The 16,363-nt window shown below is 33.2% G+C and overlaps 1 protein-coding gene across 2 annotated transcripts; it reads left to right on the top strand.

The window, feature by feature from the left end:
* The first annotated feature begins 7,202 nt into the window (after positions 1 to 7,202).
* LOC120078049 (protein DETOXIFICATION 40-like) lies at positions 7,203 to 13,632 on the top strand. Of its 2 annotated transcripts, XR_005481901.1 has the most exons (8): positions 7,203 to 7,809; positions 7,957 to 8,588; positions 10,517 to 10,573; positions 10,790 to 11,028; positions 11,109 to 11,227; positions 11,502 to 11,588; positions 11,877 to 12,004; positions 13,185 to 13,632. XR_005481901.1 is itself a non-coding variant. In XM_039032235.1 (7 exons), exons 1-7 carry the CDS (start codon positions 7,468 to 7,470, stop codon positions 11,940 to 11,942), a joined length of 1,542 nt encoding a protein of 513 aa, XP_038888163.1. In that variant the 5' UTR covers positions 7,204 to 7,467; the 3' UTR covers positions 11,943 to 12,268. The 2 variants fall into 2 exon arrangements, 1 of the variants encoding a protein (XP_038888163.1); XM_039032235.1 differs by lacking the exon at positions 13,185 to 13,632 and having other exon boundaries at positions 7,204 to 7,809; positions 11,877 to 12,268.
* Positions 13,633 to 16,363: the final 2,731 nt, after the last annotated feature.

The raw sequence follows: 16,363 nt of genomic DNA, 5'->3' as shown, positions 1-16,363 counted from the left end.
CTATTTTTCATCATTTGTAAAATTGAATTTAAAATTTTACTTCATAACTATTTTAGACTAATTATAGTTAAAATTGTAAATCCATTAGTCTAGGGGATCAAATTGAAACAAAACTCAAATATGAAATGTAAAATTGTAATATTACTAATTTGAGCTTTTATGTTTATAAATGTTACCAATTTAATTTAATAATTAGTAATTACTGAATTATATATTAGCATTTATTTCTAATTTTGCCAAACCATACCATTTGTTTTATTTACGATATGTGATTAATTTTAGGTTTTACCATAATTTTTAATTGTGTTTATATTAATTAAAGGTATATAAGTGATCTTTCTTAAAAAAAGATATATAAATGAAATGTTTCAATTTGAATTTTTTAAATTAACTTATTGATTTAAGAACATTTAAATTTCGACATCAAAGTGTTTTCTCCTTTTTCCTCTCTTCTTTCTTTTTCCCCCACAAAACAAAATAAAATTTAAAATGGACAATCATTCTCCATCATAAAATCAAATTGGAATTAGAACTTCCACAAAAAAATATTCATAAGTTAACAAAATAAATCCAAAGCCGATTGACCCACAATGTTTAGGTTTTATGGTTATGAAATTGATTTGATTAAAAATGAAGGAGAAATGAAGAAAAAAAACAAAAGATCGAAAATGTTATCAAATGGATTATTAAAGATGTGTTTAGAAACAGGTAGGGCTGGGTCAGCTTCCACTGAAAAACTTGTATAGGGAGGTAAACAATGCCAAGGTGGAAAAGCAAAGGAATCCACGTCAACCGTGCCACGAAGGAAAAGAAGGAGAATCTCAAAAAAGGATGTGTCATGGAAATCTGTTATAAATATATTGGTTAAAAAAATATTCCATCTCCTCCATAGAAATACCACCATCGTATTTAAACCATTTATTCATTTTTTATTATTTTGCCCATAATGGAGGGCCACTATGTATAAATGAATGGGTGATGATATCCGAAATTATCAAGCAATAGAAAGGGAAAATTTCATCTCAATAAACCTTTGAATATTCGTTTCTCAACTTGATATCAGAGTACCATAGCTAGCACCACCTCTGCTGGAAGCTCCTCCTCCACTGAACCAATGAAATTCAGTATACCACCACTAAATCAACTACTTAACCAGCTCACCACCACAAAACTCGAGCGAGGTAACTTCATGTTATGGAAAACTCTAGCCCTACCCATTCTACGGACAAACTCGAAGGGCATCTCTTGGGGCAAATCCCCTGCCCTCCTATGTTCATCCAAACCATTCCAGCCAGCAATGTCTCTGAAGCCGCCTCTAGCTCCCAGATGGTCAATGATGATAATGTAAGCCTATCAGTCAAGAGATGCCTGAATCCCCAATATGAAGCATGGTTGGCCATCGACCAACTATTACTAGGATGACTGTACAACTCAATGGCTCCAGATGTTGCAGTTCAACTCATGTGGTACGAGAATGCAAAAGAACTTTGGGAAGCCATCCAAGAAATATTTGGTGTCCAATCTAGAGCCGAAGAAGACTACTTACGGCAAGTTTTCCAATAGACACGAAAAGGAAGTCAGCAGATGAGTGAGAATTTGAAGTTGATGAAACTTCACTTCGCAACCTTGCACAGACGGGAAGTCTCGTTTCAACCAGAGCACTGATCTCTCAAGTTCTTCTCAGCCTTGACGAAGAATATAACCCGGTAGTCAAGAGGATACAGGGTAAACTAGGTATTTCTTGGTTAGATATGCAATTTGAACTTCTTTCGTATGAAAAACACTTAGAACATCAAAACTCTGTTAAACTACATAGCTCCTTTGCCCAGAACCCCTCTGTCAATATAGCGTTTAATAGGCACACCAATGGAGGAAAGCCGCAATTCAATCCCGCTTACAATACCAGTGGAAATCGACAATAAGGAAACAACCTAAAAGGTAATAGTCCAAACCACATCTCATTCAATAGACAAAATGGAGGTCGAGGACGTGGAAGAGGACGAAATAATAACACCAATTGACCAACCTGTCAAGCCTGTGGGAAATACGGTCACTCCGCCCTGGTCTGCTATCATCGTTTTGACAAAGAATTTTCTCAGAATCCCGAACAAGGCAGAAGTAACCAAGGGTTGTCTGGTCCCAACACCAACATCACAATTGTGTTCACGGCCTCACAGATCTCCAACCCCTTCATGGCTACACCTGAAACAATAGCAGATCCAAGCTGGTATGTCGACAGTGGGGCTACCAATCATGTTACACCTAACTACAACAACATCAACAATCCCACTGAGTATGGAGGTAATGAACTGGTTATTATAGGAAATGGTGAAAAACTACATATAGCATACTTATCAGTCTTACTTATTTTAGGACAAAATGAATTTATACTGAATGATGTACTATGTGTGCCTAACATTGCAAAGAACTTGATTAGTATATCCAAGCTAGCTCATGACAATGTTGTATTTATTGAATTTCACACTGATTGTTTCCTTATAAAGGACAAGGTTACAGGCAAAACACTGCTGAAAGGGGAGCTTGACAAAGGGTTGTATCGACTGAAAGGAGCAGAAGTCCTAAAGAGCAATACAAATAGAGGAAGACCAGCTCAGTACAAAAATAATCACCCAACTGCATTTGTTCTATCAAGAATCAGGATAAATGTATTTAATCGATAGCTACTTGGCACAAAAGACTAGGACACCCGTCGTCTAAGACATTAGAATATATCATTAGATAATGTAATTTACCTTCCAAATCTAATGAAGAAAGTGAATTTTGCGACTCATGTCAACTGGGAAAATCAAGTGCTCTACCATTTCCAAACTTTAAATCTCAAGCATCAAACAAATTTGAACTAGTGCATACTTATATATGGGGACTAGCCCTAGTCAACTCTATTGATGGATTTCGGTACTATATATTGTTCTTGGATGACCACAGTCGATATCTATGGATATATCCCATGAAACAAAAGTGTGACACATTGTCTGCCTTCATCAATACTTAGTTTACTGTAGGAATAAAGACTCTCCAGTCGGACAATGGGAGAGAATATGACAAAATTCACCGTATATGTGAATCAAAAGGCATACTACTGAGGAAATCCTGCCCATACACCTCTGCTTAGAATGGACGAGCCGAACGCAAACATCGACATCTAATTGAAACTAGACTCACGCTTCTTGCACAAGCATTTATGCCTCTGTCATTTTGGTGGGAGGCGTTCTCCACAACAGCTTACCTGATCAATGGCATGCCTACGGCCATTTTGCAAAGTAATCACCCATAAATGTAATGTTTGGGACTAACATTGACTTCTTCAATCTCAAGACATTCGGGTGTGCTTGCTTTTCATATCTATGGTCATACCACAGTCAGAAACTTTAGCTACACTCAGAGAAATGTGTGTACATTGGGCCTAGTTCACACCATAAAGGATACAAATGCCTAAGTCTAACAGGCCGAGTCTATACCAGTCGACATGTGAAGTTCAATGAGAGTGATTTCCCATTTGCATCCCAATCGTTTACCAAAATCGTCCAGACGATAGACCCTCGATAGCCGAGATAATAGCTCCAAACCTGCAGACAATACTCAATGACCTACCTCACTTAAGTCTGACATCACAATTGAGTACTCCACCTATACCACTATCCGTCCAAGCCCAAACTCCAACCCAAAATACAGCCCATCACTACATCAGTTAGTCATTCCCCAATACTACACTGCATCCAATCCATACACCCTCTCACATTCCAACCTCAAATTCCTCCCCATCCTTGAGTACCGAACATGTCCCACCATGTAGTCCTACCCATACGAATCAGAACAACTCTGACCAAAGCGACAGTTCTAATATACCAGTTAACTCATACCCTCCGGACAGGTTGTCCTTGGCTACCTCACCACAAACAACAGTCCTTTTCCCTACCCGCCCTTCAACTATCGCAACTTACCCCATGATCACCAAAGCAAAGGATGGTATATTCAAACCCAAAGCCTGAGTGACAAGCAAAGCCACTAATGTTGTTGGCAACAAGTGGATACTTCGATTAAAATGTAATATAGATGGTTGAATACAACGATACAAAGCACGGTTAGTAGCAAAAGGTTTCGATCAGCACTGTGGTATGGACTTCTTTGAGACATTTAGTCCTGTAGTAAAATCATCAACGATTCGGATAGCAATAAGTGTTGTTGTCTCACAAGGCTGGTCACTCAGACAACTTGACTTCAACAACGCGTTCTTATGTGGCAAGCTAACAAAGGAAGTGTATATGTGCCAGCCTCCTGGATATGTCAGCACTCAACATCCGGACTATGTATGCAAACTTGATAAGGCTATCTACGGATTAAAACAAGCTCCATGAGCCTGGAACACCGCACTCAGCTCGATCCTAACACAATGGGGCTTCTATCAATCTCACTCGGACACTTCACTGTTTACTTATCCATCAATGGAGTCAGTAATCTTTCTACTCGTCTATGTGGATGATATACTCATCACACGTAACAATCTGACATTAGTTGAACAACTAATCGAAACTCTTGATGTTCAGTTTGTACTAAAGAATCTGAGGAAACTACACTACTTCCTAGGTATATAAGTTCACTATATTGAGTCTGACCTACTGATAAATCAGTCCAAGTTGCTGTACAAATTAAAAATGTCCGATGTGAAACCAATGTCCTCGCCTTGTGTCCAAGGTAGAAAACTATCCAAGACAGATGGACAACCACTTTCCGATTCACTTATCTACCGAAGCACAATAGGAGCTCTCTAGTACCTTACACACATGTGCCTGATATCACTTATGCTGTCAATCAACTCAGTCAGTTCCTCCAACAACCAACTGAAATACACTGGCAGGCTGCTAAACGAGTGCTTCGGTATGTTAGTGGCACCAAACACTTTGGTAGTTTTTTCCAACCCAGCCCAGACTTAACCATCTCAACCTACTCAGATGCTGATTGGGTCTCCAACCTAGATGACAGAAAATCTATCGTAGCCTACTACACATTTGTTGGAAATAACATTGTCGCGTGGTCGTCAAAGAAACAGACCGCTATAGCACGGTCAAGTACAGAGTCCGAATATAGGGCACAGGCAGATGCCACATTCAAAGTCCTATGACTTCAACAGCTACTCAGTGAGATGGGGTTAAAGACTAACATCCGACCAGTGATATGGTTTGATAACTTGGGAGCTGAAGCATTAGTAGCCAATCCAGTCTTTCACTCTCAGACTAAACACATAGAAATAGATGTTCATTTTGTTCGAGACCAAGTTCTAAAAGGAGCAATTGAAGTACGCTATGTTCGATCGGGAGATCAACTTGCAAACTACCTCACTAAACAATGCCAAGGTGGAAAAGTAAGGGAATCCACGTCAACCGTGCCACGAAAGAAAAGGAGAATCTCAAAAAAGGATGAGTCATGGAAATTTGTTATAAATTGGTTTAAAAAATATTCCATCTCCTCCATAGAAATACCGCCATCTGTATTTAAACCATTTATTCACCTTTTAATATTTTGCCCACAATGGAGGGTCACTCATATAAATGAATGGGTGATGATATCCGAATTATCAAGCAATAGAAAGGGAAATGTTCATCTCAATAAACCTCGTTTCTCAACTAACTTGTTTTGTGTTTGTCTTTTGTATGGGATATGTTGGTAGGTTTGGTGTGTGGAGGAAGAAGGAAGAAGGAAGAAGATAAGTGTGAGAAAATAATTCACGTGGATGTGGGGTAAGAGAATGTACTAAGTTAACGAGAATGTACTAAGCTAAGGCCGGTGAATTTACACTTTTAACTCTGCTTCTTAAAACTTTTCAGTCAGTCCCTTTAATTCCCTTTAATTCTGTTTTTCCCATCCTTCTGCTTAGGCTCTTTAATGGCTTTACAAAACTTTAAAGAGTAGCAAACCAAATAGAAGGGGAAAAAATATAAAAAGGCTTAGTGGCATGCAACAAATTGAAAATGATATATCCTTGTACATAAGTGAAAAGTTAATTTTGAAGATTCCAAACCCTTGTCGTACTTGTGTTTCCATGTAGTTGGTTCCATCTCCCAAATGGCATGGCATTACATCTCCAGTTGTTACGATTGGTATGTTGAATCAACATTTCTATTATATGGTAGAAAAATGTAAATATAATATAAATATAGATACGCTGACTCGTTTGAAAATCACAAAATGTTTATTTATCCATTTAAATTTATTTTAATTTTTTTTGTTTTCATAGTTTTTTTTAATAAATATCCATCAATTTCGTAAAATTAAGACCTCGATATTTCAGTTGACAAACATTTTAAACCTTGCATATCATAACATCATAAAGAAATTTCACTATGTAAAAATTATTATAATCACGCATATTCTCTCCTTGGCTATAGTTTAAAAAAAAAAAGAAAAAAAATTGAGATTCACATTTTGGGTTTTTTATTTCAATCCTCAAATCTTGTAAGGAGTGGCTCGTAAGCTTTTTGGGTGGGATATTTCCAATTTTGAGGGTGGAATGTGCACCATTAATATTCCTTTGTACTATAGTTGAGACAACCACTCTTCTTCTAACACATTTCCAAAAACCCTACCTTGATGGCACAAACACAAAATATAGGTTTAAATCTTATTTTGATCCTTAAACTTTGAATATTGTTCTATTTTTATCCTTCAATCTTAAAAAACATCTACTTTAGTTTCTAAATTTTTAAAAAATGTTTATGTTTGATCCCTATTGTTAAAATTCGATTACATTTTAAGAATGAAAATGCATTTAACATGAGTTGATTAAGATGAACGTGGAGTAAAATGTCAACTATCAATGCGTTCACATAGTGAATGGCCAAAATCTTGAACGCGTGATGACTTTTGAGATCTCGTATAGAAAATCATTTTACCACCTAATTCAAATTTGAAACACTAGATTTTTTTAGTGTGACTAACTTATTTAGCAGCCCAATCATCCGAAAATACAAGTCATCTCATCACTCTGTAATTCATAGAAATTTGATATCAAGGATAAAAGGAAATCATTTTTAAAAGTTTAAATATCAAAATAGAGCAAGATTCAAGGTTTAGAGACCAAAATAGAATTTAAACCCAAAATATATTTACTTTTTACATTTTCCTTTTAAATGAAAATATATTTTGTTCAAGTTTTCAAAAACATGCCCCCGCTTACAGTTTGCCACTTTGCTCAGATTCAATGGATGAACATTGCATTTCAATAGGCCATATAATTTCACTTTACTAGACCATTTCACTCTACAAAATCTTTCTCTTCGATTTTTCACTCCACCTCAATACTTTGAGATCCCCACTTCTTTTCCATCTCCATTATTTTTCTTACTCTTAATACAAATATATATCAATACTTCCTCTGTAGTCCCCGTCTCCTTTGGTGGAGAGCAGAGCCATAAACAAAACAAGGGAAATCTTTGTGTTTAGGACTAAAAGATGGCATCTGTTTCTGAAGATGATGTTCATCTACCGCTCCTGTTGTCGACCGCGGCATTGTTGTCGTCTCAGTCACTGTTTTCTAACGACCAGGAAACTAGCAACGAACTTGAGACGATATTATCCGACACCCACTTGAGTTTCGTCCGCCGTTACTCTCAAGCTACTTGGGTCGAAATGAAACTCATGTTCTACTTAGCAGGTCCGGCCGTTTTCGTATACATGATTAATTACCTCATGTCCATGTCCACCCAAGTCTTCGCTGGCCACCTTGGAAACCTCGAACTCGCCGCTTCCTCTCTCGGCAACAATGGAATTCAAATCTTCGCCTACGGTCTCATGGTAGATCATATATTTATTATTTCCCCGTTTTTCTCTGTTTAAACAGAAGTGGCTCTGTTTTTGTTTCCGAGTTATATATCCATTTAATCATAATTCCTCTCTCTTGAATCTCGTCTTTAGTTAATTAATTTGTGTTTAATCAAACAGTTGGGGATGGGAAGTGCAGTGGAAACTCTATGCGGGCAGGCATTCGGTGCAGAGAAATACGATATGCTAGGCATTTATTTACAGAGATCTACCATATTATTGACTCTAACGGGGTTTGTTTTAACAATTGTTTACATATTCTGCAAACCCATCTTGATATTTTTGGGAGAATCGAAGGAAATTGCATCGGCAGCGGAAGTATTCGTGTTCGGATTGATTCCTCAAATCTTCGCGTACGCAATAAACTTCCCAATACAGAAGTTTCTTCAGGCACAGAGCATAGTATTTCCGAGTGCTTACATATCGGCGGGGACGCTGGTGGTGCATGTGGTGCTGAGTTGGGTGGCGGCCTACAAAATGGGGTTGGGGCTGTTGGGAGTGTCGTTGGTATTGAGCTTGTCATGGTGGATAATAGTGGTGGGCCAATTCGTGTATATCGTTAAAAGTGATAAGTGTAAAGAAACATGGAGAGGTTTCAATGCGAAGGCGTTTACAGGGTTGCCGGGATTCTTCAAATTGTCGGTGGCGTCGGCGGTGATGCTGTGTTTAGAGACATGGTATTTTCAGATTCTCGTTTTGCTTGCTGGATTGCTCGAGAATCCTGAACTTGCTCTTGACTCCCTTTCTATCTGGTAAACTCTTTTCCTCTCTTTCACCCATTTTCTATTATTTTCTTCTCAATCTCAAACACAATTTTAAAATATATATATTATTTTAAACTATTTTGAGATTTGTTCGATTTTGGTTACGAATGTATATTAAAATTAGATTTAATTTATTGTTGATTTTTTCAATTTTGTATGAGAAATATTTAGGTAGTAATATCTAGGTGTACTCTAGACTATACCTAAATTGCATGCATCCTTTCATTTTACACACTAAGAGAAAAATTTGAGTACAACCTTTACTCTACCTAATAAAAAAATTTCATGTGACAATTTATTTTTTATAAAAAACTTGTTAAAATTCTTTTTGTGGGTAAAGAATTTGTTCATTGTTTTTTTTTTTTAAAGATGAAGTGACAATTTTTAATTGAGTACAATAGAAATTACACAGTAGATTAATAAAGTAACCGATATTAAATCCAAATTTTTTCTATAAAGTCTCATGTTTTCCTCTCTGTACACAAAAAAGTGATTTTCGAAAATAGAAAAATATGAAAAATTATTTACACAAAATAATAAAATTTAATCTTCTTTTATATATGCTGATAAAAGCTAACAAAAGTCTATTAGTATCTTTCACCGATAGTAACTGATAAAAGTCTATCATTGATATTATGTGATAGACGTTGATAGAAATCTATAGTGTCTATCATTGTTTTTTTTTTTTGTTATTTCTATAAATAGTTTGATATTTTTTCTATGTATTAACATTTTTCAAAAAGATTATAAATTTTTTTAAACAAATGAATTGACATGTGGTAATTTTTAATTGAATGCAACAGAAACTGTTCATAGGTATTGTTTCCAAGTTTTTTTTTTTTTTTTTAATTATCTATTAACTTTTTAATACAAATTATGGAAATATATTTATATATTGTATTTGATTTTTTAAATATTTTATTTAATTTTAATAAAATATACTCTTGAAGACTGAATTGGATGGAATGTCATTGTTGAGTGGCCTTTCAGTAACTTCCCTCAACCGGGTCGAGAAGTACAATTTGAATTGCTCTTTCATTCTTAAATCTTATTTTCTTTTTCTTTTGTTTTCTAATTGGCCTTTTCCTCAAATTTTAAGAATATAATATTTGGTAGTAAATGATTTAGAAGTGGATACCTTTGACTTAAAACATGAAAAAAATATCATATTATCACCTATAAGAAAAAATGGAGTTTTGTTTAGAACTAATTTTATTATAAAGTCATTAAAGATAGTGGTTTCGTGTGGGATTAAATGGGAGGTACGATGAAAATGAAAAGAAAAATACTCTTAAATACATCATGTGAAATACCTATGTTTATGCGTCACATTAAATTGTCCTATCATAATTAAATATGTGAGTAATATGAAGGGGAAGTATAGATATAAGTGTATTACGGTATTACCTAAATAAAAACTATTTCCCACTTTAGCACAATATATATATAGATAGATAAAAGTAGGTCCCATTTTATTCTTAAATAATGTAGTCATCATTAATAGTGTGTTTTACCATATCTTTTCGGAACCAAATCAAGTTTTCTATGTTATACTTTGGAAATTTAGTGTAGTTTTTAAAATTACTTTAGGTGTTAAAAAATATCTATATTAAAAACATTAATAAATTAAGTGAGTGTTTGAGACACTGAGTTGAGTTATGAAATCCAGAACTAAGAAATTTGTATTTGGTATACAAAATTGTAAGATAAAATTTTAAAATGAATGTGTAAACTTCAATAATATTTACTATTAAAATTGAATTATTAACACCCACTTATGAAGTTGATAGAGTTTATATTTAATTAAAAAGAAGAAGGAAATCGATTCAAGATGTATTTATTATTATTATTATTATATGAAAATAGTTTAGTGTCAATAAAATTTAATTTAATATAACTATGTTGAGGTTTTGCAGCACAACCATATCTGGATGGGTTTTAATGATTTCAGTTGGATTCAATGCTGCCGCAAGGTAACTTCTCTCAATTACTTTTTTTTTTCTTTTCTTTTTAAAACATTGTGTTTTAGTTCCCACCAAAAAAAAAAAAAAGTGTAATTGATTATTATATTATGCATTCTGATTCCTTTGCAAAATATTTAGAAATTGTAGAAACACATCGTTGTTCATTATTATAGTTCGAACACGTCTTGTAAAATTGGATGGGTGTTTTGTTTGTATTTGTTGTAGTGTGAGAGTGAGTAACGAACTTGGAAGTAAGCATCCAAAATCAGCAGCATTTTCTGTGGTGGTGGTAACTGCCATTGCATTCATCGTCTCTATATTTTGTGCGATAATAGTACTCGCACTTCGGGATGTCATCAGCTACGCCTTTACAGAAGGTCCTATCGTGGCTGCCGCTGTCTCCGATCTTTGCCCACTTCTTGCTCTCACTCTTCTCCTCAATGGAATCCAACCTGTCTTGTCTGGTACTTTCATTTTTATCCACCTAGCTTCATTCCAAATGTTTCAACCTCCAATTTGATCTCACTTATTTTGATTTGTCAAGGCGTTGCGGTCGGTTGCGGTTGGCAAGCCTTCGTCGCCTATGTAAACATCGGTTGCTATTATGTCATTGGAGTTCCCTTGGGTGCTCTCCTTGGTTTTTATTTTAAACTTGGCGCAAAGGTATAATCAATTCACAAATTTTCAAAATTTTGTATGTTCTACGGTTATCGTATTCCATTATATATCATAAATAACTTGATTAGTATATTCTTTCTGTATATTTCTATAAGTGATATAATCTATTAATTCATTTTAGATGTAAATTCTCGTGGCTCTACTATTAATTTTCATCCAAATTTGACATATTAACTTATTAATCACAATATTGGAAGTTTGGTATTTATTTTGTAAATTTAAATGACAACTTAGTATTGTGTATGTAATTTATGAATAGGGCATATGGCTGGGGATGATCGGTGGAACTTGCATGCAGACAATCATTTTGATATGGGTCACTGTTCGAACAGATTGGAACAAAGAGGTAAAGGATCCTTTTCTTTTCAATGATAAAATAATTTATAAGAAAACCCAATCTAAATTAAATCATAATGTGTCGTAAACTTTTCTAAAAATATAGAAAAAAAAATCAAATCATTAAGAGTTCGTTTGAATTCACTTGAGAAAAATAATGTTTTTAAAAAATATATTTGAAAAGCTATTTCGAATGGTTGCTAAATACTTCAGTTTCTTTGAAAATGACTTATATTTTAAATTAAACATTTGAAAATATATTCTAAATACACCCAAAATAACCATTATTTTTCCTCAGGTTGAAGAAGCAATTAAGAGATTAGGTAAGTGGGAAGACGGACAAGAAATTACTTTGAAAGATTGAATTCCATTGGTCAAATAAATCCTCTCTTCGAATAGAAAGGAGGAAAAAGAGAGAGAAAAAAGGTATTCATTAAAGGTTTTTTTGTATTTTAATTTTTACTTCTCTCTCTTTTCAATTCTAGGGTTTCAATTCCTACCATTTAGAATAAAGATGTCAATTGCTCACGTGGAATCATTACTTTTCGTTGGGCCATGTTTTTGTCTACGAATTTTTAAAAAGAATAATATTATTTTGTTTGTTGTAATTTTATCATACTTCAATTTTACTATACATACTCTTGAAGTAATGTTTAATTAAATTTAATTGAAAATCTCACATCGAAAAAATTGAAGGATCGTAAAAGAGATCGGAATTATTTTTTCTATTGTCAATGAGTTTTGAGATGTAACTCCATGATTTTTAACATGTTTAAATTTATTTTTAAAAAATAGTACACTTATATCTATACTATTTTAAAAGGGACTAAGAGGAGAAAACTTTTAACTTCTCTCTTTGTCGTTAACTTTTCCTATTAGGATTATTTTGTCTTCACATTCACCCTTCCATGATCTTATATGTGCTATTCATCTATTTTCTTTTCTTTTTTTCTTTTTTATTTGATTTTACATCCTCTTTTGTCATTAGATTTTTCAACCCATCCTATTTGGTCCTCATATTTTCTCATATTATATATATATAATTTTAAGGGGATATAATTATTTACTAATTAACTTATAAATATAATAAAAAAAATGTGAAGTTTTCCCTTCGAGAAAACCATAGATAACCTATTTGACAATATTTGTTGAGTATTCTGTTTTCTCCAACAAAAATAAAATTTTATATATAAATAACTCTATTTTGTTTTATTTTTTTTTATTTGGAAAAGAAACAATGGTTTACGGATAACTTATTTAGAAACACATGTAAATATAATTTTATAATTCTTTTTAATATATATTTATATTATTTTTAAATTATATTTCACTATTTACTCCTTTAAAAAGTTGAACTTTAATTATGAATTAGATACTTTGAAATTTGTAATAGTTCAGTATCGTAAAAGAACTTGTCAAAATTAAGTGCAAGTTTGTATTATGTAATAACAATTTAGCTCCAAGAAGTACGGTGTAAGGATCAAACTGAACCGGCAAATCGAATCGAACCGATTCGGTCTGGTTTGGGTGTTACTTATAATTCAAACCTACCAAACTGATAAGGGTTTGGTTTGGTTCAACGGTTCGCCTGACCCGCCTATATTAGGGTAATGCGAGGGTTTGTCTCGTCTCCTTCTCACTCAGTTGCCTAGCCGTTCGAATGCTCTCAGCTCTATTACCATTGCTTCTCTCACTCGCCTCCATCCACCACTCGCCTCAATCAGCAGCTCGCCTCCATCCACCGCTTGCCTCCTTCCACCGCTCGCCTTCGTCAGCTGCTCGCCTCCAACCGCCGCTCGCCTTCGTTCATTCTTCTTCCATTTCCACTTTACTCTTTATCAGCTAGATAAAGAGAATTTTTCAGATACCCACTTAGCTTATTATTCCGTTCTCTATTCAATTATTTCAAATTTCTAAGTGGTTTTGGATAATAGGGCTGCTTGACTTTTATGGGCTACTGTTTTTTGGTTTTTTGTGTTAGGGTTTGTGGGTTTGAGTTGTTCCTGATGAATACTTTTCAATCATTATTGATTTCCCTTTTGCCGTGTTTCATAGTGATTTCTATGAATTTTGTGATGTGGGTCATGTTTGGATTTCAATTTTATTTTTAGTTTTGTTTGATTTTATAATTTTTGTGTTAAGGGTTGTGGGTCATGCTCGTTATCAAGCTTTTCTTCCTCTCTCATTTTTTGTTACTCTCCCGAACTCATTGAGAAAGTTAGAGCTAAAATCTCAAATCTTTCCTCTCATTCGATAATCATTTTGTTTTTTAAAATTAAGTCAATAAACATTACTTCCACCTTTAAATTTCTTTTTCTGTTATTTACTAAAAACCAAGTCAAATTGTGAGCACTAAAAAAGTAGTTTTTGTATTTAAAATTTGGATAAAAATTCAACCATTTTACTAAGAAATATGCAAATTTTTATAAAAAAATGTGGATGAAATAAGCTTAATTATAAAAAATAAAAATAAAAAATTAAATGATTACCAAACAACGTCTTAATAGAAGAGTTTGTATTTGAGCTAGCGTCTTCCATCTCAAACTTTCTATAGTAGTACAGGTTAGAGTGAGAGAGAGAGAAAACTGACCCAACCTAACTAGGGCCACAACGGGTCAAACCTGACTCAGGTCAAATTTCATCCGTACACAATTGGTCTAGTTTGTGTCGGGTCGATTTTTAAGGGAAATTGGTCCGATCCAACCCAATTACACCCCTACTAATAAATTTATTGATCTACATGTATAAATCCTACAAAAAAAAAAATTTCACGACAGAAACTTAGTTGTTACAAATTCTAAAGTACAATGACTAAATTGTTACTTGCTGAAGTTTAAACTAGGACTAAATTGCTACTTATTGAAGTTTATACTAAGACTAAATTGTTATAAATTTGAAAATACAAGGACCGAATCATTATCAATTAAAGTTAAGAGAATAAATTGTTATTTCTATGAAAATTTGGGACTAAAAATGTTTTTTTTTTTTTCTAACCTAATCACCTATTTGGAAGATTTTTCAGTTTCAATTAGTCATTTTAAAGTTGTTTTTAGGAAATTTATATCTTTAATAAAAAAATAAAAAGGTCTCTGTATTATAGTAATTTTTATATATATTTTTTTCTATTATCAAAATTTTCTTTTCTAAAAAAATAACATTTTTTGTCTAAAACCAGTCGAGAAAGTTAAGTCTAGCATTGTAATTACCAAGTTTAATGTTTCAAACCTTATCCCAAGTTTGAAGTGGAATGTTAGAAGTTCATTTTAGTCCGAATGAACTCCTAAGTTCAAGTGTTTTTTTTTTTTTTTTTTTAAATCTTTTTTCTTTTAATTGAAACAAAGATATATTAAATTTTAAAATTCAAATAGGAGAAAAATCAGTTGAGATCCAAGATTTGAATTTTCCAACGAGATGTATATTTATAATTTTTTGGAAATGCTGAGGACAATTTTGGAAATTGGTGAGAGAGCACGATTGGATTAAAAGGAAAAATGAACATACCCAGGAGGGGCTCCTTGCTATAAATCTAATTTTTTTTTTTTTTTTTTTTGTCATCCTTCTAAATACAACTTTTTAAATAATCTATTTTTTGAAATCACATTAGATTTCTAGTCATTCTCTTTATTAGAGTAACAGAACGAACATGAAAATTCATGTTATAGATTTGAGTCCACGTAAAACATTTTGTTCTTTTACAACATTGAAGTCGAATGTCTGGTTGAAAATTATATTATATTTAAAGGATTGAAACAATTGTATTATTATCATTATTTTTTGTTGGTAAAGGTTTTTATTTAAATGAAAATTAATTAATTTTTTTTTTTTTTTTTTTTTTTTTTTTTTTTTTTATAGATTTTGTGGAAATGAGAATCTCACATTGCTTAAATCATATACCCTCACCTCTAGTTTTAGGTTTGGTCCCAAGGGCTACCCATGTTTAAAGGTGAAGAGATAGGCAAATGGGAGGTTTATGGACCTCCAACTCACGCATTACCATTCGAGCGAGGCAAGAAAATAATATATATTTTTCTAAACTAAACATTCTATTTTTTATTTTGTATTTTTATATTTTTTTTCTCGTTTGAAATTCAATGTTGAACGCCCAACAGTGTGCAGTACTTACGACGTCTTCTTCACTCATTTTCTACTTTTGTTACTCGCGCGCGTCCTCCACTTCTGCGCAGTGCACGATATTTCGTTGAACTCTCTGCCTATAAATTAAGTGAGTTTCGACCAAAGAAGTAAAAACAAAAAGTAATTTTTATTCTTCTCTTCTCTGCTCACAAATGGAAAAAAACCTTTCTTCTCCTCATTCCTTTTTCACCCGTTTTTTCGAGCAACAGAGGGTGTACCATTGGCCGATCAATTTCAATACAGTTCTGGGTTGAGAGAAAATTTTCTGGGTTATTTTATCTTGGAGACAATGTGGCCTATATTAAAAAGTCGGGTCATTACATATTGATTCAAAAATTATTCCAAATAAAATGCACTAGTTTCCTCAAATAATAATAAGAATAACAAAGATTTTTTAAAAGAAAAATTAAAATCAAAACAACATGGTAATATACTCCTACAAATACAGCTAGTATATCATATTAATTTTTAAAAGAAAATATCTCTTTCATCCATCCATTTTAGGTTTTTTATCCATTTAGTTTCTAAGTTTTAAATGTTACACTTTACTATCAAGTTTTGAATTTAATTTTCATTTATTTTTTTAGTTGTTATATTTTTACTCTTGAATTTTGTTAACACATTTAATTCATGGAAATGAACTGGTTTTTA

Source organism: Benincasa hispida, chromosome 5 (genome assembly GCF_009727055.1).
Source record: "Benincasa hispida cultivar B227 chromosome 5, ASM972705v1, whole genome shotgun sequence".
NCBI classification, from domain to species: domain Eukaryota; kingdom Viridiplantae; phylum Streptophyta; class Magnoliopsida; order Cucurbitales; family Cucurbitaceae; genus Benincasa; species Benincasa hispida.
This window is presented reverse-complemented; position numbering and strand designations above follow the sequence as displayed.